Here is a 25,332-nt window from a genome sequence, read left to right as displayed (position 1 = left end):
CCATCCCGTATGAAACCCAGTTCGAGTCTCAGCCGCTCCACTTCCAGTCCAAATCTCTGCTAATGTGCCTGAGAAAGCAGCAGAACGTGGCTCAAGTTCTTGGGCCCCTGCCACCCATTTGGGAGACCCAGATAAAGCTCTTGTCTTTTGGCGTTGGCCTAGCCCAGCCCTGTCCATTGTGGCCATTTGGAGAGTGAAGCCAGCAGATGGAAGATCTCTCTGTAATCTGCCTTTCAAATAAAGAAAGAAAGAAAGAAATATTTTTTAAAAAATTAAGCCATAGATGAGAAAAACAGAGATTGCTTAAAAAATAATAGCTAATACTTTAGTATTAACTAAAGGAATGATTGTTATAACAGTTAAGCCCTTGAACTCCCAGTGAATGGCTCAACAGAAGAGAATTTTTTTTCTCACCTAAGTCAAGCCTAGATAGTTTGAGCAAGGGCGGCCGTGTCGATATTACTCCATTAAATCATTAGAGATGGGTAGCCTGATAGGGTCTTGTCTTCAACATGTGGCTTTCTGTTGACACCCACTTGGGAGTGGGAGTGGGAGTGGGCAAGAGAGTGAATGAATGGAGCATCCTGCAGGAGGTTTTCATGAGTCAGGCCTGAAAAAGCCATAGATTACTTTTCCCAAAATTCCATCAGCATATGACCCCATCTGGCAACAAGGGGAATGGCATTCCGGTCTACCCTGTGCCCATGAAGAAATCGATCTGTTGACCAAGTAGCCACTCTGTTCCAGGAGGTTACAGTAAATACATTTCTACTGGCTGCTAAAACTCTTGTGTAGCTTATAAATAACCAGCAACATCTGACTTTCATTGTTCAGTGGCTCCCGCGGTTCCATCATGTGAAGTCCCCGCTTCTGCCCTGAGTGGGACGGTGGTAGAGCTACGATGTCAAGACAAAGAAGGAAAGCCGGCTCCTGAGTATACGTGGTTTAAGGATGGCGTCCGTTTGCTAGGGGATTCCAGACTTGGCTCTCAAAGCACTAACAGCTCATACACAGTGAATACAAAATCTGGAACTCTGGTAAGGTCATTTCAAGTGCTGGGCTAATAACTAACTCTCGCATGTGGAGGAAAAGATGATTAAATCACACGGTGATGGAGAGTAAAAGACTGACAGATTACTTGCCACATAGAGAGAGAAGGAGATGCAGGAAGATGGCAGCGCCTTCACAAAGAAGTGTTAGAAAGGACCACCTCCATGTACCAATGCCATCTCACTAGTCCCAGTGATCAACTTCTGTTCACAACTGATCATAATGATAGGACTAAGAACCAAAGGGATCACATAAACAAGAATAGTGTCTGCAAATACTAGCTGATAGAATAAAAAAGGAAGAGAACGATCCAACATGGGAAGTGAGATACACAGCAGACCCATAGAATGGCAGATGTCCTAAACAGCACTCTGGCCTCAGAATCAGCCCTTAAGGCATGCGGATCCGGCTGAAAAGCTCATGAGAGTATTCCAGGCATGGAAAGCCAAAACATTCTGGCAAAAAAAAAAAAAAAAACAACCTAAATGAAAGATCTCCGTGAGTGAGATCCCAGTGGAAAGAACGGGTCATCAAAGAAGGAGGTCCCTTTCTCTGAAGGGAGGAGAGAACTTCCACTTTGACCATGGCCTTGTCTAAATATGATCAGAGTCAGTGAACTCAGGGGGCTTCCATAGCCTTGGCAGCTCATGACAAGAGCCTAGGGTGATTACTGATGCCATAAACAAGAGTGTCAATTTGTTAAGTCAACAACAGGAGTCACTGTGCACTTACTCCTCATGTAGGATCTCTGTCCTTAGTGTGCTGTACATTGAGATTTAATGCTATAACTAGTACTCAAACAGTATTTTTCACTTTATGTTTCTGTGTGGGAGCAAACTGTTGAAATCTTTACTTAATGTATGCTAAACTGATCTTCTGTATATAAAGAGAATCGAAAATGAATCTTGATGTGAATGGAAGGGGAGAGGGAGTGGGAAAGGGGAGGGTTTTGGGTGGGAGGGACGTTATGGGGGGGGAAGCCATTGTAATCCATAAGCTGTACGTTGGAAATTTATATTCATTAAATAAAAGTTAAAAAGTTAAAAAAAAAAAAAAAAGGACCACCTCAAGTGATGAGAAGACAGTACAGGGAACCCAGGAGCTGAGGACGTGGGGTCATGTCAGTGACCTGAAGCAGGCCAAGCCCACCTCATGATAGTTGGTCAGGAAGTCTTTGACAACCAGCTTCCTGGTCCGGAAAATTACCAAGTGAAGTACCATATTTATAATACCAGGGAAATGCAGGCAAGCTCATTTTTGGGATACCCTGACCCTAATGCCAACCATGTCAGAATAGTGACTGTCGTCAATCCATAGGAAGGTGTCAGGGTCATTAAATTTTTCCATGACTCTAAATCATTAGCATTTGATCCTAGGACTTGAGTAGGTATGGCTTTAGAGTTCATCCGGATTTTCTGATTGTTTCCCTCTTGAAAAATATTCTGATTGAGAGGCTTTTCTAGGAATACTGATGGAAATCTATAAATAAGCTCTTTAAAATTCATGACATTTTAAGTTGCAGGCATTTTTGCACAATGCGTTAAACTCCACATCTTATATAACAGTGCCTGGGTTTTAGCCGTGGCTCCGCTTCCTGATTCCAGATCCCTGCCGATAGGCACTCTGCTAGGCAGCAGGTGATGGTTCAGTGGGTGCATCCTTATACCCACGTAGAAGACCCAAACTGAGTTCCAGGCTCCTGGCTTTAATCTGGCCCAGCCCTATCTCTTGCAGGCATCTGAGGACTGACCCAGCAGATAGAAGATATCTCTGTCTCTGTCTTTCTCGATATCTCCCTCTCTCACTCTCTTTCAAATAATTAAAAATATAAGTTTAATGAGATTTGATTATAAAAAGTATTTCTCCTTTTTCTTCTGTGGCTTTTCAGGGTAGGGTTAGGAGTAAAAAATGATAATCATGTTTCAAGGTTTTTTCTTTCCAATCAAATTAATATTACATGTTAATCTGAAAATTCCTGACTTCCAAGCCAAGACACTCTGGCAAAAAGATCTCTGTGAGTGAGATCCCAGTGGAAAGAACAGGTCTTCAAAGAGGGAGGTGCCTTTCTCTGAAGGGAGGAGAGAACCTCCACTTTGACTATGACCGTGTCTAAACAAGATAAGAGTCAGAGAACTCAAGGGGCTTCCATAGCCTTGGAAACTCATAACTGGTGCATAGGGAGATTACTGATGCCATAAACAGGAGTGTCAATTGGTAAAGTCAACAACAGGAGTCACTGTGCACTTACTCCTCATGTAGGATCTCGGTCCTTAACGTGCTGTACACTGAGGCTTAATGCTATAACGAGTACTCAAACAGTATATTTCACTTTGTGTTTCTATGGGGGTGCAAACGACTGAAATCTTTACTTAATGTACACTAAACTGATCTTCTGTAAAAAAAAAAAAAAAAAAAAAAAAAAGAAAGAAAGAAATTTTCAATTCCCAACTTGACTCTCACTGGGATTAAACATGACAATAGGTCTGATCTGATTTCATCATCATTTTAAAAAAATCATCTATTATTTTTCACTTTATGTTTCTGTGTGGGAGCAAACTGTTGAAATACTTACTTAAGGTATACTAAGCTGATCTTCTGTATATTAAGATAATCGAAAATGAATCTTGATGTGAATGGAAGGGGAGAGGGAGTGGGAAAGGGGAGGGTTGTTGGTGGGAGGGACGGTATGGGGGGGGAAGCCATTGTAACCCATGAGTCGTACTTTGGAAATTTATATTCATTAAATAAAAGATAAAAAAAAAATACAAAAAAAAAAAAAAAAAAATTCCTGACTTCCAGAATCACTGAAACAGCCATCATCAAAAGAACCTTAGGGGCCGGCGCCGTGGTGCAGTAGGTTAATCCTCTGCCTGCGGCGCCAGTATCCCATGTGGGCGCCGGTTCTAGTCCTGGCTACTCCTCTTCCCATCTCTCTGCTGTGGCCTGGGAAAGCAGTAGAAGATGGTCCAAATCCTTGGGCCCCTGCACCCGCATGGGAGACCCAGAGGAGGCTCCTGGCTCCTGGCTTCGGATTGGCGTAGTTCCGGCTGTCACGGCCATTTGGGGAGTGAACCAACAGAAGGAAGACCTTTCTCTCCGTCTCTCCCTCTCACTGTCTGTAACTCTACCTCTCAAATAAATAAATAAAATCTTTAAAAAAAAAAGAACCTTAAAGCCATGATCATAATCACAATTTTACAAGGAGGATATAATATTTTCTCTCATTTGTTCAATCTACAAATGTACAATAACATTTAGAACTAAATCTTCTGATAAATAATAAAGCAAACTTGTCAAGAGCCTGCGTAATTAGGCAGTTCAAGATCTGCAGCAGCCCTCTGAGTGAGGCTGTGCTTTGGCCCTTTGGACAGCAGCAGGCACAGTCAGCAGGTCCAAATGACTTTACACCGAGAAACTGGGCAGAAAATCTGCCGTCACACTTGGCTATATTTACTTTTCATCAAATTTATTTTTTCTCAGAGCAGGTGATAAAAGCCCTAAGGCAAGTCTAAAATGATATAGATTCACTTTCCTCAGTTAACCTCTACCCTTGAAATATCCTGTGATGCCAAAGGAATGCACTTGGGTTTTGCTGGAATGGGTTTTGTGTGTGTGTGTGTGTGTGTGTGAGAGAGAGAGAGAGAGAGAGAGAGAGAGAGAGAGAGAAATGAACACCATAGTCTCCAGTGTACAAATGCCAAAGACGTTCTTTTAATTGCCAGTTACAATGTCCTGGAACATCATTTGAGGTTTTAGCCTAACTTATTATTCATACATAATCGTGGTCCATAGTTCATGGTGAATATTCAAAAGCATTCTGGCTTTTGGGGGCAGCGGGAGATAATTTCATAGAATGAAGACAAACCAGGAAAAACTTTCTATCCCACTCAGTGAAAATAGGCCCAGAAAAGGGGGAATGTGGCCAGTAGGCAAAGAAACCTAGAAGGGGAAAAGGAACTCATAGCTCAAAACCCTAGTTTTTTTTTGTTTGTTTGTTTGTTTGTTTGTTTGTTTTTGACAGGCAGAGTTAGATAGAGACAGAGAGAAAGGTCTTCCTTCCATTGGTTCACCCCCCAAATGGCTGCTACGGCTGGCGATCCGAAGCCAGGAGCCAGGTGCTTCTTCCTCCTCTTGGGCCATCCTCCACTGCACTCCCGGACCACAGCAGAGAGCTGGACTGGAAGGGGAGCAACTGGGACAGAACCAGCGCCCCCAACTGGGACTAGAACCTGGAGTGCGGGCACCGCAGGCAGAGGATTAGCCTAGTGAGCCACGGTGCTGGCCCCTAGTTGTTTTTAGTAACATACATTGCGGTAGGAGCCAGGACAGTAAGTCGCTGTTCCTTGGAGGTTCATGGCTCCCTGGGGGAGGTCAGCAGTGACCACTGCAGCACTGAGGATGTGACCCCACAGCTCCTGAAAGTGATCTGAAGCCCTCTCACCTCTGCACTGGTCTTGTAGGGGTCTGTCAAGGTGTCCAGGAAGGCATTTACCTACCCGCCTATCTATCTTCCTTCCTTCCTTTCTTTTTTCTATTTTTCTTCCTGTCTGCTTTCATTCCTTCTAGAAATTCTCTAAGGGGGATAAAAGTACTGATAAAAGTCATCAAGTCTATTATATCAGTCTGACCTTTCAGTTGCTTTGGGAGTAACTAGAAGGAGCAAATGTTAGACATTTTCTTCTCAAAATTTTCAAAAATTTTAGAATTGATAGAATATGCAATCCTATGCATGATGCAGTTAGGATTTCCTAGGCCCTAAGCTACTTGCTGGCAGTAACTCTGGCTCTACAGAGGAAGAAGTCATTGTTTGCTACCGCAGTGAACCCCTGTGGCTTAGGAAAGTACATCCATCCTTTTACCTGGGAGGCCTTCATTTGTAAATGTTTGCTGAGAATTAGAAATGCCTAGACTCCTGAACACTACTGTGTGTGATGCACTTTTAAAAATGCCCTTTTTGGTGTGAGTACGGTAGCGTAGAAGGTTAAGCCTCCACTTACAATGCTGGCATCCCCTGTGGGCTCTGGTTGGAGTCCCAGCTGCTCAGCTTCCTTCCAGATCCCTGCTAATGGCCTGGGAAAGCAGAGGAAGATGGTCCGAGGGCTTGGGCCCCTGTATCCATGTGGGAGATCTTGATGAATCTCCTGGATCCTGGCTCTAGCCTGGCACAGCCCCAGCTATTGCCGCCATTTGGGGAGTGAACCAGCAGATGGAAGATCTCTCTCTCTCTCTCTGTGTCTCTGTAACTCTACCTTTCAAATAAATAAAATAAATCTTTTTTTTTAAAGGATTTATTTGTATATTTGAAAGTCAGAGTTACACAGAGAGAGGAGAGGCAGAGCAGAGATAGGTCTTCCGTCCTATGGAAAACTCCCTAGATGGCTGCAATGGCCAGAGCTGCGCCAATCTGAAGCCAAGAGCCAGGAGCTTCTTCTGGGTCTCCCACGTGGGTGCAGGGGCCAAGGACTTGGGCCATCTTCAGCTGCTTTCCCAGGCCATAACAGAGAGCTGGATCGGAAAAGGAGCAGCCAGGACTAGAACCGGCGCCCATATGGGATGCCAACGCTTCAGGCCAGGGCGTTAACCCACTGCACCACAGCATCGGCCCCATAAAATAAATCTTTAAAATAAAATGAATTTAAAATGCTCTTTACTGGGCCGGTGTTAGAGTACAGTGGGTAAAGCTGTTGCCTGTGACACCTGCATCGCATAGGGGTGCCAGTTCAAGTCCCGATTGCTCCATTTCTGATCCAGCTGCATGTTAATGCACTTGGGAAAGCTGCAGAGGATGGCCCACATGTTTGTGCCCCTGACCCATGTGGGAGACCTGGAGGAAGCTCTTGCCCACTGGCTTCAGCCTGGCCCAGCCCAGGCTGTTTATGGCCATCTGGGGAGTGAAACAGTAGATGCAAGACTTCTCTCTCTGTTTCTTCCTATCTTCTTTGTAACTCTGCCTTTCAAATAAATAAGGTAAATCTTAAAAAAAAAAAAAAAGTCCAAATATGTAATCTATAATGTATTTTTTTTCTAAAAAAAAAAAAAAAAAAGCCCTTTGGCATCCTACTACATCTTGATACTACACAAGAGAAAAATAAATGAAAGAAAAGAAAAAAAGCTTTCTTGTATATATTTACTCCTTGAAGTCATACCAGAGTTTTGAAGATACGAAGTCCTGAGTCATTAAAAAGGAAAGACCAAGTTAATGATAAAATTCAAGGGACATACCCAAAAAGACAGATACCATATGTTTTCCCTGATCTGTGGTAACTAATAGAGTACCTAAAATGTAATGTAATAGAATGAAATTGACATTTTGAGATTCGATGATTGTAGCCCATGTCTTGACTGTTGAGGAACAGTTATTTCCTTCATAGTATTTGTTGAGCTCTTTATGTAGTGTATGGTTAATCTTAATGAGTATAAAGTTAACTGAAAATAGATCTTTGTAAAAATTAAGAGTGGGACTAGGAGAGGGGGGAGGACGAAGGATGGGAGCATGGGCAGGAAGGAGGGTGGGGTGGGAAGTATCACTGTGTTCCTGAATATATAAGAAATGCATGACATTTGTAAGCCTTAAATAAAATGTGAAAAAATTTCAAAAGACATAGTAGTTTGTTGCTTAAAAATATATATTCATTTTTCCTTCCACAAATAGCAATTTAACACAGTTTCCAAACTGGACAGTGGAGAATATTCCTGTGAAGCCCGAAATTCTGTCGGATATCGCAGGTGTCCTGGAAAACGAATGCAAATAGGTAAGCATGAAATACTGGGAGAATCAAATGATGTGCAGTTAAAGAGTGTAAATATTTGGGAGTGGAAGGAGCAAGAGATAGAGAAGGTGGAGTGATTTGAAGAAGAGATATGAGGGAATGTTTACAATTTGCCTGACATATTACAAGGCAATAAAGATGCTGATTTTAATGTCTCCCAAGCAAGCCAGGAATATTTGGCATTATCTTTTTTTTATATAAATATTTTATTTATTTATTTGGAAGACAGAGTTACAGAGAGAGGTAGAGACAGAGAGGTCGGTCTTCTATCTGCTGGTTCACTCCCCAGATGGCTGCAACGGCCAGAGCTGCACCAATCGAAGGCTAGGAGCCAGGAGCCTCTTCCTGGTCTCCCATGTGGGTGCAGGGGCCCAAGGACTTGCACCATCTTCCACTGCTTTCCCAGGCCACAGCAGAGAGCTGGATCAGAATAGGAGCAGCCGGGACTAGAACCGGCACCCATGTGGGATGCCAGCACCACAGGCGAAGGATTAACCTACTGCGCCACGGTGCCAGCCCCTTGGCATTATCTTTAACAAATTTTCTAATTTTTCAAATAAGTGTTTAGTATATCCTCTCCTGAGTAATCTTTCAAACAAAAGCTAAGGGTCTTATAGTCTATAAATTGTGGAGGGGCAGGAGTCTGTATATGGTTTCATTTCTAACTCTTCTATTTACTAGTTACATTCTCTAAGGCAAATCATTCAACCTATGCCTCAGTCTCTCCAAAATGGAAGTAGTAATATGTCTTTGTCTTTAAAAATTTTTTAAATTTATTTTGAAAGAATTACAGAGAGAGGGGGAGACAGAAAGAGAGACCTTCCATTCACTGGGTCACTCTCCAGATGGCTACAATGGCCAGCGCTGGTCCTGGCTGAGCCAGGAGCCAGGAGCCAGGAGCTTCATTGAGGTTTCCCACATGGGTCGCAGGGGCCCAAACACTCCAGCCATCTTCCGCTGCTTTTCCCAGGCTATTAGCAGGAAGCTGGATTGGAAGTGGAGCAGCTGGGACACAAACCAGCACCTAATAGGGATGCTGGTGTCACGGGCTGCAGCTTAACTCGCTATACTAAAATGCTAGCCCCATGTCTTTCTCTTAGATGATATGAATATTAAAATAATATTTGAAATTGTTAGAATAGCACTGGTATAATGTAAGCATTTGATAAGTATTAGCTGCTTTAGTTATTAATATCAAGCTGTTGATAATTTTTTTCAAGCCCCTGAAATACTAAGCTATACTTACTGCAGAGTAGTCTTCCAGAAAACATATCAAGAGCTGGGCATTAGGCCTAGCAGTTAAGACGCCTGTTAGGATGCCCACATTCCACAGTGGAGTGCATGGGTTTGATTCCTGGCTCTGGCTCCTGACTCCAGCTTCCTGCCAATGCAAACCCTGAGAGGAAGTAGGTGATGGCTCAAGTTGTTGGGTTCCTGCTACCAACATAAGAGAAGTAGATTAAGTTCCCATTTCCCAGCTTCAGTCCCCTAGCCATTGTTGGTATTTGAGGAGTGAGGCAGCATAAAGCATCTTTCTGTTTGTCTCTGAAAATAAAATCAGATATATCAAGTACTTACGGATCTAGCTTGCTATACAGCATAGCTGCCATATATATCTATGTATCACAAAGTGAGCTTCTTAGAGTCAAAAAGAATTAATGTTAAAGAATCTTTTCTAGGTTATATGAATTTCAGAATATATTATTTATTATTCTTTCATTTGATTTTGAAAAATTTGGCTCCTTCTTCCTTGCATAAAAGTTCTTCCTTGCATAAAAGCCATGTATTTTGAATATAATTGTATAATAGAGAGGTATGTGCTGGAGTTGGTCCCTAAAGGTTACAGAGCACCCAGGAGGGCTGCCCCTGGCAGCAGAATACAGAGAATACTCCTTGTTGCAGCAACTTATCTTCAGATTTTTGGGATCAGAAATTCATAAGATTCATTTTTTTCAGAGCCTTAGAGGTCTGCATATATAAATGGACAAATTTGCTTTGTCTATGTGCAGTTAAATGTCATCTTAATAGAATTCAGGATATCTTGATAGTCAATAGTATGAGTATATTGTCATTTCTTCTTATTCACTAATCTAAACACCTGCTCCTGTTTTTTTTTTGTTTGTTTGTTTGTTGTGTTTTTAATTTAGGAAGGTAAAGCATTGATATTACCCACCAAGCTCACTCAAGTGCTGGTATTTATAGTCCATCATAAGCAGTTATTGGAACTATTAGAAATTATCCCTTTCAATGCTACTTTGGAATTATCATTTAAAACATTTATCTGAATATGTTTAAAAATTAAAGCATTAATGAAGCATTTCCCTAATTAAATTCATTCATGTACTAGCCTCATGGTTTTTACCATAACCTTGTGTCATATGCATTATTTCTATTTATTTTTGCTTCCATTTAAATGATCATAAGTGTTTTAAGGAATAATATCTATGAACTTGTGATTTTGATATTCTAGTTACTTTTTCCCTAGCACCCAATAACTATATAAGAAACAAAACTTAAAACTTTGTTTTCCAGGAGGACCACTTTAATTTGAAAATAATTCCTACTTATCTACTCTTGAGGTATAAGCTAGCTTAAAAGTTAAAATTAGTTTAGTACTCATCCATTAAGACTAGGTGTTTCGTGACTTGGTTTGGCATTTCCATCTTTTGAAATACAAAGAAACTTCAAAAAGTTTCTGGAAAATGGAATTGAAAGGTAAGCTTATTTCATGTAAAAGGAATTTGAAATCCATGTGTATTTTTCTCATCATATGCATTTCCATGGATTTTTGTGGTGACCTCTCATTATATGAATTTTTGAATTCATTTTCTTTGTGAATTATTACTAGTAACTTGTAAAGAAAACCAGACTCTGTTAACTGTTCTGCAGAAATTCTGTAGGACTTGCTGATGATTTCCAAGATGCCTCGTTGAACAGATTCAGCAGATCCCAATCCTACTTTCCCTTTCACCAGTTCGACTTCTTTCTTTTACTGTAGAATAATGGCATCTTCCTTTTAAAGTGGACTTTTCTCCCCCAAAGAAAGAACACAGAACATTTTCAGACTTATTGTTACATTTTCTCTTTGCTGAAGCTTAATACAGTTGTATGACTTGCTCAGTACCTCACAGAAGATGACAAATGAATGCAACGTACCTCTAATTCACTCTTCTTCCATCCTCAGTTTCCTTGAAGAAAACAGTGTAAAATGTGTATCCTGACTTAGCACTTACTGGACAAGAAATTTTTTGTCAGAATTTGCATTTAGGGTAAAATATTCATGGATGTCAAATTCTCCTACCAAGTACAGGACATTTTTTTTTTTTGTCAAATAATTGCCCTTAGATTGGACATACTACTGTATATATCAAATTTATGGACTACTACTATAAAAAAGAGTATATTTTAGAATTATATGTTTTTTGTTTGAAGATTTATTTATTTAAAAGGCAGTTACAGAGAGGGGAAAAGAGCACTTCCTTCTGCTGCTTTGCCCACAATGGCCACAACAGCCTAGGCATGGGCAGGCTGAAGCCAGGAGCCTAGAACTCCATCCAGGTCTCCCAGTTGGGTGGCGGGGAGCCAAGCATTTGGGCCCTCTTCTGCTGCTTTCCCAGGAGCATTAGCAGGGAGTTGGATTGGAAGTGGAGTGGCTGACACTCACTGGGACTCATATGGGATGCCAGCATCCAGGCAGCGGCTTAACCTGCTGTGCTACCATGCTTGCCCCAGAACTATATGCTTTTTTCTTTTTAAATATTTATTGATTGATTTGAAAGTTAGAGTCGTAGAGAGACATGGATCGACAGAAAGATAGAGATATCTTCCATCTGCAGGTTCATTGCCTGAATAGCTGCAATGGCTAGGGTTGGGCCAGGCCAGAGCAGGAGCTGGGCACTTCATTCAGGTCTCCCAAATAGGTGTAGGGGCCCGAGTACCTGAGTCATCTTCCACGGCTTTTCCAGGTGCCTTAGCAGGAAGCTGGATTGGAAGTGGAGTAGCCAGGACTCAAGCTGGTGCCCATATGGGATGCCAGTGCTGCAGGCAACTGCTTACCCACAATGGCGCCAACCCAAACAGTATTGTTTTCTTTTTTTAATTTTGCTTTTAACCAATATTAAATTCTGTGACTTATCTCATGCCCAAATTAATGTAAAAGAATACCAAATAAATACATTTTATTTCGGGATCATAGAACTTTTTTAAAATTTAAGATCCTTATAAAACTTAGTTCTATTAATATTGCAGTCAATTTTGAGCCATGTCCTGGAAGTGAATTAGCTGAACAAGCTACAAAAATAAGAAACTTTGCTTTGTGATTTGACTATAAAGCGGGAGCTTTGTTTGAACCTTTTCCATGTCATGCTCCCTCTGCTCAGCTACCTGAAATGGATTCATGCGTGGTTTACTTCACATTCTAGATGACCTCAACATAAGTGGCATCATAGCAGCCGTAGTGGTGGTGGCCTTAGTGATTTCGGTTTGTGGCCTTGGCGTGTGCTATGCTCAGAGGAAAGGTTACTTTTCAAGTAAGTGCACTTTCACAACTTCCGATGGACATACCCTAAAGACTTTCTAGAAAACTCTGGAAAATGTTTGTTGTTGATTTTCTACTACAGAAAATCTCTATGATGACATGCAGGTGGGTTACAAAGCACCGTGGCAACCCTAGGAAGAAAAGACAGAACTATCTCATTATAAAATTGCAGGAAACAACAGAGATATGTGAGACATCCGAGACATGGCACTCTGCCATGAGATAGATATATTCATTGTAGGCCAATATTTATAGCTTATTTATATGTGTTTAAGATTTTTTTTAAGTTAGGAATTATATGTCTCAAGAGATAAACTAATTTCTTATTTTGTAAGCAGTTTCATTGTAATAAATGAAATATTTATAAGTACAGAATAGTGAATTATTGAATGTCAAATGCACAGATGTATTTAGATGAGAATTGTTCAGTCAAAACTAGGAACCTAATGTATTAGTGTTGTTTCTGTACGGGGATTTTCATTCTTCAAGTTTACAGTAGAACTCTATCAGGAGATACATTGAATATTATATGTGATAAATTTTTTCTGTGAACATGGATCCAAAGAGATTTTCTAGAACTAAGAATAACTGCTCTGTGAATTAATAATAATTATTCATGTTTATAGTATTCCAATGTACTCTATTGTAATATAATTTTATGAATGAACTCCACCTGTGTCCCCCTGCTGGTTACCAATGAAAGTACACACTAGTACGATGCCTGTACACATTCAAAATTTATCATCTGAGTATTTTAATGAAGCATTCCTGAGCAAAGTTTTCTTAAAATAGTGAATTAGTTAAAGAGCATACTTGGATACTAGGAGTTCATTTGCCAAGAATGTTGCTTCACATTTAATCTGGCAGAAAACCTAGTCAAGAGAGCCATAATACTTTGACTTGCGTTTAGAATAGGAGCTGGCAAACTATGACAAGAGGACCAAATCTGGCCCCCCATCTGTTTGTCTATTGGCCCATGAGCTAAAAACAGCTTTTACAGATGAAAATTTGCAGTCTATACGATGATAGGGAGCACTAGCTTTCAACTGAAATTAAGGGGAAAATTCCTTTCTTCTAACTATTAAACCTGTATTATAAGACTTTGATTATTATTCAGTTTTGAATGTCATCAATAGAAATTTTAGAAATGTGCTTTCTGTCTTGTTGTAAAAGTACCTGTGTATATTGTTGATATTTGCCTCCAGACCCCCGAAGTTTAAAATATTACTGTCTGGACTCTTTACAGTAAAAATTTGCCAGTCCTTGATTTAGAAAGTACAAGTGTCAGCAGGTGAGAACCGAGGTGTTTTAGAAATTAAGCTCTGTGACTCTGTATCATTCCGTGTTATCTCTTGCATTAATGACACATACTTTTTTTTTTTTTTTTGTAGAAGAAACCGCCTTCCAGTAAGTATACCTTCTTTAAGTTTATTCCTTTTCCCCTGTATGAAGTAGTTTCCCATTAGTCATCCAAGGGAATGAGAGAGGAAGGAGGAGGGTGGGGTGGGAAGTATCACTATGTTACTAAATCTGTATGTATGAAATTTGTATACCTTAAATAACACTTTTTAAAAGTGTTTTAAAAAAATGGAAAGTTGGGTTATTTATGTAGGTTTAATCTTACGGGAAGTACTAAATTTCATCAAGAAATGTATTCTACCTCATGTGTGCTTGTAAATGATCATTAGTTAACAAAAGAAAGAGAGCCACTTATTTGGCTTTGTAGGCCAGAAGTGGGAGACATACGGCCTGTGAAATTATTTGGTATGCCAAAGCAACTGCAGGGCGTACTGGAAATTCAATAAATCTATACAGGCCAGTTTTTTTTTTTTTTTTAAGATTTATTTATTTACTTAAAAGGCAGAGTTACAGAGAGAGAGGGAGAGACAGAGAGAGAGAGAAATCTTCCATCTGCTGGTTTACTCCCCAAATGGCCGCAACAGCCAGGGCTAGGCTCATCTGAAACCAGGAGCCAGGAGCTTCCTCTGGACCTCCCACATGGGTGCAGGGGCCCAATCACTTGGGTCATCCTCTGCTGCTTTCCTAGGTGCATTAGCAGGGAGCTGTATTGGAAGTGGAGCAGCCAGGATTTGAACCAGCGCCCATAAGGGATGCCGGTATCTCAGGGGGCAGTTTTACCTACTATGCCACAGTACCGCCCCCAGCAGGCCAATTTTTAAATTGATCATTTTGTATAGCCCACGAGTGATGTTATAAATAATCAAAATGACCCTTGGCAGGAAAACAGTTCCCCAAGCCTATTGTAGACATTTTTAAGAACTACTATAAAAATATGCATTTAATATATTTTGTTAAATTGAAAATTTTAAGTAAAATTTTACTAAACAGTTTTTGTTTTTAAAGATTGATTTATTTGAAAGGCAGAATTACAGAGAGACAGTGGAAGAGCGTGAGAGAGAGAGAGAGAGGGAGAGAGAGGTCTTCCATCTGCTGGTTCACTCCCCAAATGGCTACAATGGCCAGAGCTGGGCCAATTCAAAGCCAGCAGCTTCTTCTGGGTCTCCCACATGGGTATAGGGGTCCAAGGACTTGGATCATCTTCTGCTGCTTTCCCAGGCACATTATCAGGGAGCTGGATCAGGAATGGAGCAGTTGGGACTCGAACCAGCACCCATATGGGATGCTGGCACTGTAGGCAGTGACTTTACCCATTATGCCACAGTTCTGGCCCCAGCAGTTATTTTTTACATTTAATTGTATACTGATTTTATGCCTTATTCTGTCTGTGGGATTGGTAATACAGCCATGGATAAGACAGGACAAAAAATTCCACCAAATCCTGTCTTAAACTTTCATTCTAGTAGAGAAAGGGGGAAAGTCTACACAGGTATTCTATACAATATGTCAGACTAGAATAAATATTAGGAGAATAATAAAGCAGGTGAGTGAATAGGGAATACATGGCAGGAGTAGAGATTGTCATTTCAAGTGAAGTGGTTAGGGAAGGCCTGATAAAGTGGTACTTGAAAAAGACCCAAGGAGTTAAGGATGCAAGTCATGCAGACTTCCACTAGAAGAATGTATGGGCATAGGATATAGTTAGAAGGTGCTCCAGGCCAGGTGTGCTTAAAATGTCTAAGGGTCACCAAGAGGACCAGTATGGCTGGAACAGTGAGGGGAACAAGAGACGGGAGAGGAGTGCAGTAAAGTAGCAGGGGCCAGACTGTGTGGCATCCTTTCTAGGTAGCTGTGAGGGATTTGGCTTTGGTTCTGAGTAAGATGGGGAGTCCCTGGAGGGCTTGGAGAGAATGAGTAGTAGCATCATCTTAATTCTTCAAAACTCAGCATAGCCAGTGCTGAACTATCAGGTGACAGAGGGTGGGAGCAAGCAGACCAGTTTGGAGACTACGGCAGTAATTCAAGAGAGAACTGTGACAGGTACCAAAGTGGTAGTATTGGGAGATGTTGTAGAGGTAACCAGTAAGTAACTGCATATATTTATCTGGAGTAGGGAAACTATCCTAACTGGAAATAGAAATGTTGGAGTCTTTGGTGCATGAGATCACCAGAGCTGTAGTTTATGTGCTTTTGATTTCTGGCTCTTCTTGTGTGTATGTACATAGCAGACCCAAGGTTGGCTGCATAGGCATTCCCTTCCACACTCAGCTGCTATGGCTTCTTCTCCTAAATCCTTTGAAAACAGAGTACCAGTTTGAGTTCTGGCTGTTCCACTTCCAATCTAGCTCCCTGCTAATGCACCTGGGAAAGCAGCAGAAGATGGTCCAAGTGTTGGGGCCACTGCACTCACATGGGAGGCCCGAAAGAAGCTCCTGGCTTCTGATTTTGGCCTGGCATAGCACTGGCCATTATCCATTTGAGGAGTGAACCAGCAGATGGAAGATTCTGTTTCTCCCTCTCTCTCTAACTCTGACTTTTAAATAAATAAATCTTAAAAAAAAAAAAAAAAGACTGGGGCCAGCGCTGTGGCATAGCGGGTAAAGCCACCACTTGCAGTGCTGGCATCCTATATGGGTGGTTAAAGTGCTGGCTCCTCCACTTCTGATCCAGCTCTCTGCTGTGGCCTGGGAAAGCAGTAGAAGATGGCCCAAGTCCTTGGGTCCCTTTACCTGCATGGGAGACCCAGAAGAAGGTTCTGGCTCCTGGCTTTGGATTGGCCCAGTTCTGGCCATTGCAGCCATTTGGGGAGTAACCAGTGGATGGAAGACCTCTCTCTTTCTGCCTCTGCCTCTGCCTATCTGTACTGTAACTCTGCCTTTCAAACAAATAAGTAAATCTTTCAAAAAAAAAAAAAAAAAAAAAGAGGAAGACTGAGCTGCCACTGACTTCCCGCTGCTAGAAGCCTGGCTGAACCCTGGACTCTCACTCTTTTTTGAAAGTCAGACACACACACGTATTGAGAGAGATCTGTCTTTCAACTTCTGATTCACTCCCCAGATGGCCACAGTGGCCAAGCTGAATCTAGGAGCCAGCAGCGTTATCCAAGTCTCCCGCATAGGTGGCAGGGGCTCAAACACGTGGGCCATCCTCTGCTGTTTTTCGCAGGCCATTAGAAGGATGTTGCATCAGAAATTGAGTGAGTAGCCAAGACACGAACCAGCACCCATATGGGATGCCAGTGTTGCAGGCGGCAGCTTTATCTGCTACCCCACAACAGCCGGCCCCCAGGTCTTTCAGTTTTATAATATCCCAGTACTATTCCCAAATAAAATCCAAGTTACCAGAGTAGCAGTAGCCAAGGGACTGAGTTCAGAAGAACAAAGCAACCTGTATGAGTAGCCCTCACCCAAGCGATTACCAGGATTTCTTCTTTTATTGAGGCAGCAAGTAACTGACAGGTTTTCTCAGAGACAGATCATCTTACACCAGGAGAGAGGCTCACCTTGCTGCAGTGGCTGAGGGGTTACTCTTCCCCCCATTGATTTGTATATGGAGCGAGATAATAATCCAGGAAGGAATATCTATTCCTAGACATACTTCCTACCATTTGTGCATCTATGGCCTTTACGGTTTGTTGAATGATGAATCTGGTAACTGGAGCCCTGATTACCATAATAGGCAACTTTCCATGTGGGGAGAAAGTGTTTTGAGATGATCATGAAGCTTTCAAATAGTAAACGTTAATATGTAAAAAGTCAGTCTCTTGTCGTGTATTCCAAAAATATCTTCAGTATGTTAGCGCTAGGCTACATTTATATGTCCATGACTTTGCATGTCTTTCTCTGAATATTTTCCATGAATGTAAGAAATTCAGTTAGGATTGTTGGCTTTTTTCTACCTAGTTCGGATAAATATTCATCTTCCTGTTGAGAAAATGTATGCAAGTTACATTAACTGAAGGAAACTGTGTGCTTCAGAGTTGGAAGCAATAATGTAGTAAATATTATTTTCTTTTTGCATATACAGGAAGAGTAGTTCTTCATCTAAAGCCACTACAATGAGTGAAACAGTGAGTATTTTTAAAAGCATATTTATAGAACAGACGTGTTTAGGAATAGGGCAAGGGAAATGAAACAATCGTATGGAAGTTGGGAATTTTTACTTTCAATATGCTTTGTGTTTGTGACTACCACTTGTATTTAGAGGAGCCAAATGAATGTTAGCTTTCTTCCCCTGTCTGGGATGGCGTGATAAAGGTGCCTGGCATAAGCAGGCAGTACCAGAAAGTGATCTTCATCCCATCATTGTTTTTCACATGGTGTTTGCTATTATGAGTCTGCCTCTTTAGTATCCCTAGGTCTGGTGTTATTGGTTCTACTTGCGAGATGATGAAATTGAGATGTGAGTTCTCAAGGGGTAACAATGGCTGAGCTGGACCCCTGACCCTTGCTTCATGGCAGCCAGACCAGCAGCAGATCTGTAGCTCTGGAACTTGCCATTGGCTAGTCAAAGCACTTGGAAAATTGAGGGATACGAATTATCCCCTGCTGCTGCTGAAGGGAACATTTCAGCAATACTGGAAAAAAGGCACTAATTATCTAATTCAGATGATTTAGGAACACGAGATAGACATTTTGTACTTCCACATCATACATAATATAGTCAAACAGTAAACAGCATCATTGCTCACGTTTTGGTCTATTTTTGGCTGGATATTCAACCTTGGTTTTTGTTTTTTTAGGAATACAGTGGGGCAAGGGGAGTCTCCAGTATTTTTAGAGGCCTACACTTGAGAAATAGTGCATGGGTTCCCTGAATTCCCGAGTGCATTATGGCAGAGCTTCTCAGATTTCCTTTCAAGAGAGAGTGGAGTGGGGCGTGGACATCAGTATTTTAAACTATCCTAGCAGACGCTCATGGTTAACAACCACTTACTGCTCCGTAGAGTTCTTGACATAAAAATTTTATTTTGGAAAAGTTATCTACTCCACAATCTGTTGCAGAAGTCACCTTATGTTGCAATTTCACCATATCAAAAGCGTACTATTTAATTAGAGGAAAAGCAATGTAGCACTCCATATTTATTCTTACAATTTGTGGAAAGTACTCCTGAGTGTGGCAGCAAGCAGTCCCTTCCCATCCGCCGTAAGACGCATTTTTTTTGTGTTTAAATTTAAAGAACAAACGCCTTTTCCTTTGTCTTCCCAGTTGCGTTCCTCAGCTATGGGCTGGAATCTCCTTGAGTTTCATTTTGCATTACAGCAGGATTTGTCAACCCCAGCACTGTTTACAGTTTGGGTCACATAAGTCTTCATTGTGAGGGGGCTATGCTATAGGACATTTAGTAACAGCCTTGGCCCTTACCCCCTCGATGCAAGCAGCACACCCCTAACCGGATTTCTCTTGCTCTAACTTCCAGTGCTACTTTTTTTACTCTCAGCAAAGTTTCAGAGCACCTTGTCTTCTAGTATATAATTTCCCCCTAAAATAGACCAATTACATATGCTGGTTTGTAAAGATTCTTACAGTGCATGCGTGTAGCTTGATATAAGGTTTATATGCATCTTTAAATGTGGATTAGTACATTATATTTAAACTTTTTTTCTTTTTTCCCCCCTAGGATTTCAAGCACACAAAATCCTTTGTAATTTAAAAGAATTCCAGTGTTGAATACATCAAAACTACAGTCGTTGCACCAGTTATTAACTATTATAAAAGTTTTTGGTCTTACATTTGCAAAAGGTTACCTGAAGAAATGAAATTGGTGTTTTATTATAATTTGTATGACCATGAACTCACTGGAAATTGTTACTTTAAGCAAATAGTTCTGTCAGCATCTAAAATACAGTCTGGCTTTTGGTGTCTGGACTAGGGAGAAAGGGTCAAAATACTTTGTAATACTCTGGGGTTTGTGAAATGTTAACAGATGTCCTAACTTCTAGAGAAAGTTATTGGTTGTGAAGTTAATCTGCAGAGCATGAGAATGTAAATGCATGCAAGTGTCTGGTTTAGGGGGTTCAGAAAAATACCCTGACAGATGCAAAAGGAACCTCTGGTCTCATTTCTACCAGAATCCTCTTTGCTCTCCTAATATAATCCTTATTCTGCTGCTCATTTATTATTAATTTCTCCACAGGAGGGAGGTAGTGGCATTAAGTCATACAGATAAGTATTTGTATTTTGTGTTTACTTCCATTTCTGAGAACCAAAAGCATCATGAAGACCTAATGGCCAGCGCTCACAGGTGTGCACAGAACTCCACGGGAGTGTGCCCTTTGTGCAGCTCAGTGACCTTGACACCAGAACTCATCATGGGAGCGGATACCTTTCCTGCATTAGCAGTGACTTCACAGCTTTCTGCCTCTGTAAAGCATGTGGTAAAGCTTCGGGTGAGGTTGAGCCAGGGGGCTGCTGGTCTCGCTGGTGGGAAGGTGGCAATACACAGGACAGGAGTAACTGTCTGACAAGTAAATGGGATGGGAGAGCTGTCTGCAGCTCCCTGCATCAGGTGCCCTACGAGAGGCACAGAACACAGGAGAAACAGTGGCCGGAACGAGAAATGAGTCTAAGCCTTTTGCCTCTCAACTGATGAACCAGAAAGCCCTCCACAGCTGCTGTTACAACTTGAAAACTGCAACAGTGTACTTAACAGTGAGAGCAATTGGGCCCTGTCCAAAAGCTTAATTGTTTATAATTTATTTTGATTACTCAGTTCATACTAGAAACAAAATAGGGTTAAGGGCATGTCCTATTCTGGGAAAACCTGGATGAAAATGTAACTATCACCTTTGACAAACTTGGAACATGGCTAAGTTGCTTTCAAAGGAGTCTGCTTTTTCTATCCGGTGGGCAAAGCAGATCGGGAACAAGCAAATGGATTAAGCACTCAGTGAGTGCCTGCCCTGCCTGGACACCGGGTCGGTGGGAAGATGCCTCTGTCAGGCCGCTTCCCTTGTCTGTGGCACTGGATGCTGTCAACAGACCCCTCTGCAGGAGACTGGGCCCCCGTAACATGACTTCGTCCCCAAAATCAGATCATCACTTTAGTCATGGGTCAGCCAGTGTAGTCTGTAAAGGGCCACATAGCAGATCTTTGCAGTCACAGGGTCCCTGTTGCAATCACTGGACTCTGCCCTTGGAGCAGAAAAGCAGCCGTAGACAGCAAGCAAATGAATGCGTCTGTTCCAATCAAACTTCACTTATAAACAGGCAGGTTTTAGCCCACAAACATAATTTCCTAACTGGCTTTTCTGTAAGCTTTTGTGAAATGTTGCTTATGCTCTGATTAAAAGGTTGGTTTGGTTTTAGGAATGCTTTCCTCAGGCACTACCAAGGGCCATGGGGATAATGACTCTCAAAGATGGCCTCTTCGGGGTACCTACCATCACACAAGACCAACTGCTTTGATTTAAATGACACACATCCACATTGCAGGGGAAAATTAAGTAGTGCCTTAGCTTCACTAATAGATAAAAAGCTCCTTTCAAAAGCTAGAGGATTCATTTTATGCAATGTGAACATCGAACACTTTCTTTGTGTCAATACATATTACACCTTATCTTAAAATATTATATATAGCTAAGAAAAAAATCATGTAAAAATGCCTTCTCCCATACAAAGGACATGGTATTGAGCACTAATTTTCTAATTATTAAAACTTTATTTGTAGGTCGCTGCCGTCTAAACTTGTGTTTCCATTTGCTTTTGAGGGACTTAAACATTAACAGTTGGTAAAATCTCATTGTAATTCTTATAGCATTTCAATTTTATTTTCCTGCAGTGAAATTGTGTTGTATAAAGATTAGAGCTCTAGCTTCTTTAATAGTAAGTTTTGTTTTAATATTTTTGCTGTTGTACTAGATTTAATTTATTTTTAGTTGAGGGTTTAACCTGACTAAATCTGGAACGATTGTTTTTCAATACAACTTTGCCAAGAACTTCCTTCATCTCACAGGTGGCTTTTTTGATTAAAGTCTACATTATTAAAAACAGCTGAATTTGTAAAACTTTTTAGCTCCATTTAACAGTGCAGGGGACGAGTCATCCACCTATTGTTGTTCATTAAAACCCAGGAAACTGCACCCTCTTACCATCTGCAGCTACAGGGCTAGCTCTTTAGCTGCTTAAGATTAGAATCTCATCATCTGTTTGGGTACCTGCCAACTTCTCAGATGCCGAAAAACATGTTCTGAAAATAAAAGGCAAAGAGTATTTATTGAATACTTCTTAAGTCAGAGGTGGGGGTGGATGAGGTTGAGGGTATGGATGATGTTGAGGGTGTATAAAATCTCATTGGTCAATGATGCTACGAGGTGGGCAATGTAATTGACAGGTGAGAAAACAACCGAATTTAGTGACTTGCCAAGTTCACAGAGGTGAAGAGTTGGGGTCTGTGTGACCCAGGTCCATCTAATCCAGGATGTTTCACACATATGCTTTTTCTCTATGCCCCCGCTCTTTCCTCCTAAATGTTTATGTTCTCACATTCTCCCCTCATCCTCAGGAGTTTCTGTCCCATCCATCCCTCCCAAGACTCACAACCTGTGATACCCTTCTGTCTTCCCTTTTCCCTATAGTCAGCCTAAATGCCATACTGGGCTATCTCATCCTTATCCATTCTCCCCTCACCGCAGACACCCAAATCTTTCATCTGTTTTGATTTCATTTTATTTGAAAGGGAGGGAGAGGGGGGGTCATGAGAGAGCACTTCCTTGAGAGAGAGATCGTGAAAGAGAGAGAAGTTGCAAGAGAGCACTTCCTTTGGTTCACTCCCCAAATACCTGCAGTAGTGAGGGCTAGACCTGGCTAACATCAGGAGCCTAGAACTCTGCCCGGTCTCCACAGTGGATGGCAGGGACCAAGTACTTGGGTCATCATGTGCAGGATGCACATTAGCAGGAAATTGGATTGGAAGCAGAGGAGGCATGACTACAATCGGACACTCCGCTATGGGATGCAAACAATCCATATTTTTTTAAAATACTGAAGCTAACCAGGAAGAATGCCTTCACATTCTTTTTTTAAGGTTTATTTTTATTTATTTGAAAGGCAGAGTTACAGAGGGAGAGAAAGAGAGAGAGAGAGGTGTCTTCCATTTGCTGGTCCACTCCTCAGATGGCCACAATGTCCAGAGCTGTACTCAGAAGCCAGGAGCCAGGTGCTCCTTCCAGGTCTCCCATGTGGGTGCAGGGGCTCAAGTGTCTGGGCCACCTTCTACTGCTTTCCCAAGCCATAGCAGAGAGCTGAATCGGAAGTGGAGCATTCAGGACTCAAACCGGCGCCCATATGAAATGCTGGCATTGCGGGCAGTGGCCTTAACTGCTACACCACAGGGCTGGCCCCAAGAATGCCTTTAAATTCTGTCACCGCCACCACTATGCCCCCTACTGATATCTCTACATCTCCCCCATTTATTCATTGACTTATTTAATCCTCAGTCACTATCTTTTTTCTAAGAAAAATTTTTAAATTTATTTGAGAGTTAGAGAGGGAGACACAGGGAAAGGTATTCCATCCACTGGTTACTCCCCAAATGGCCACAATGGCCAGAGCTGGGCCTATCCAAAGCCAGGATCCAGGAGATTCTTCTGGGCCTCCCACATGGGTGCAGGGGCCCAAGCACTTGGGACATCTTCCACTGTTTTTCTAGGCCGTAACATAGTGCTGAATTGGAAGAGGAGCAGTAAGAAACTCACCAGTGCCCATAGGGGATGCTGGTGCCACAGGCAGAGGCTTAAAAAGGCCACTATGCCACAGTGCTGGCCCAAGCCACTAATCTTGTTACTGTTTTTGTTTGGCTTGCTGGTTAAGAAACTTTTTGGGACACTACATCCCATACTGCTGTGGTCTGAATTTCAATTCTGCTGATTTCCATCTTTCTGCTAATAGACTCTGGGAGACAGCAAGTGCTGCCTCAAGTTCTTGGGTTCTTTTTTTTTTAAAGATTTATTTATTTATTTGAAAGTCAGAGTTACACAGAGAGAGGTGCGGCAGAGAGAGAGAGAGAGAGAGAGAAAGAAAGAGAAAGAAAGATCTCCCATCTGATGGTTCACTGCCCAATTGGCCGCAACGGCTGGAGCTGCGCTGATCCAAAGCCTGGAGCCAAGAGCTTCTTCCGGGTCTCCCACATGGGTGCAGGGGCCCAAGGACTTGGGCCGTCTTACACTGTTTTCCCAGGCCATAGCAGAGAGCTGGATTGGACATGGAGCAGCCGGGTCTCGAACCGGCACCCATATGGGATGCCGGCGCTTCAGGCCAGGGCATTAACCCACTGCGCCACAGCTCCCACCCCAAGCATTCATTTTCAATGAAATTGAAACAAATTTTTGTTTTCCAACTCTGAAACTTAAAAATTTTTAATCTTATTTACTTATTACCCAGATTTCCCATGAGGACAGCAGGGGCTCAAAGGGGCCCAACTACTTGGACCACCATCCACTGCCTTCCAAAGTACATTAGCATGGAGCTGGATTGGAAGGAGGCAGCTGGGCCCCGAATTGGTGCTCTAATATGGGAAACTGGCGTTCCAAGCAGCGGCTTAACCAGCTACACCATGACACCAGTCCCAAGACATTTTCCTGTATTTTAGTATAATACACAGGAAAGAGAAAGAAAAAAAATTTGTAAGGGAAGATGTATTCATGTAACAGAATGCAAATTGGAACTTTCTGTTGTCCAAGGAATCAAGTACCCCACTTTCCAAAGAAAGAGTACTAATGCCCTTTGCTGTTTGTGAAGAGATAAGGTGCCTTGAGTTACCCCAGTCCATCACTGCCCTTTACCATACAAACTGTCCATAGAAGCTGAAGACTGAATAGAGATGTGAAAGAATGAAGAAACAATGTATGAATTGTCCAAGTTATTTGACAGAGAATAAATCTGTCAAAATTATGAGTGGCATGGGCCCCAACTTCCCACAAAGCAAAAAAAGAAAATTTTGAACAAAATCATTTGCAAAAACTGAAGGCACCTGCCGAAGAGTAGCAACTTTGTGAGGAGGGTGAAGATTGGAAAAAAGTTTCATGCGGGCAGATGGGGAATGATGAAACACTTGTTTCTTCATGATTTCTATGGTCAAAGATTATGAGGGACTTCAAAGTTTGTTGTTGTTTTTTTTTTTAAGATTTTATTTATTTGAGAGGTAGAGTAATAGACAGTGAGAGGGAGAGAAAGAAAGGTCTTCCTTCCGTTGGTTCACTCCCCAGGTGGCCACAATGGCCAGAGCTGCGTGGATTTGAAGCCAGGAGCCAGATGCTTCTTCCTGGTCTCCCATATGGGTCCAGGGGCCCAAGGACGTGGGCCATCTTCCACTGCTTTCCCAGGCCATAGCAGAGAGCTGGATTGGAAGAGGGGCAGCCAGGACTAGAACCCGCGCCCAAATGGGATGCTGGCGCTGCAGGCAGAGAATTACCCTACTGCGCCACGGTGCCAGCCCCTGCATTATCTTTCAATTCCATTTCTCCATGAACTTTCTGAGGCCACCATCACTGGAAGTAGCTGGCTTTCAGCCTTGTCAAGTGTAACACCAAGAACAAGTGGGGGCCGGCGCCGCGGCTCAATAGGCTAATCCTCCGCCGTGCGGCGCTGGCACACCGGGTCCTAGTCCCGGTCGGGGCG

At 42.0% G+C, this 25,332-nt stretch overlaps 1 protein-coding gene across 2 annotated transcripts in view; it reads left to right on the top strand.

Moving 5' to 3' along the window:
* JAM2 (junctional adhesion molecule 2) overlaps window positions 1-21,707 on the top strand; it is an 84,379-nt gene extending 62,672 nt beyond the window's left edge. Inside the window, exons 5-10 of one of the 2 annotated variants that reach the window (XM_017346699.3) lie at window positions 835-1,037; window positions 7,703-7,802; window positions 12,242-12,349; window positions 13,749-13,764; window positions 17,743-17,785; window positions 19,337-21,707. In XM_017346699.3, coding sequence (XP_017202188.2) covers window positions 835-1,037; window positions 7,703-7,802; window positions 12,242-12,349; window positions 13,749-13,764; window positions 17,743-17,785; window positions 19,337-19,369 — 503 coding nt within the window. In that variant the 3' untranslated portion in view covers window positions 19,370-21,707. The remainder of the gene's footprint in view (window positions 1-834; window positions 1,038-7,702; window positions 7,803-12,241; window positions 12,350-13,748; window positions 13,765-17,742; window positions 17,786-19,336) is intronic. The other variant, XM_051819205.2, reaches the window with a different exon arrangement.
* The last annotated feature ends 3,625 nt before the right edge of the window (window positions 21,708-25,332 follow it).

The sequence above is a fragment of the Oryctolagus cuniculus genome, chromosome 4 (genome assembly GCF_964237555.1).
Source record: "Oryctolagus cuniculus chromosome 4, mOryCun1.1, whole genome shotgun sequence".
In the NCBI taxonomy this organism is placed as follows: Eukaryota; Metazoa; Chordata; class Mammalia; order Lagomorpha; family Leporidae; genus Oryctolagus; species Oryctolagus cuniculus.
This window is presented reverse-complemented; position numbering and strand designations above follow the sequence as displayed.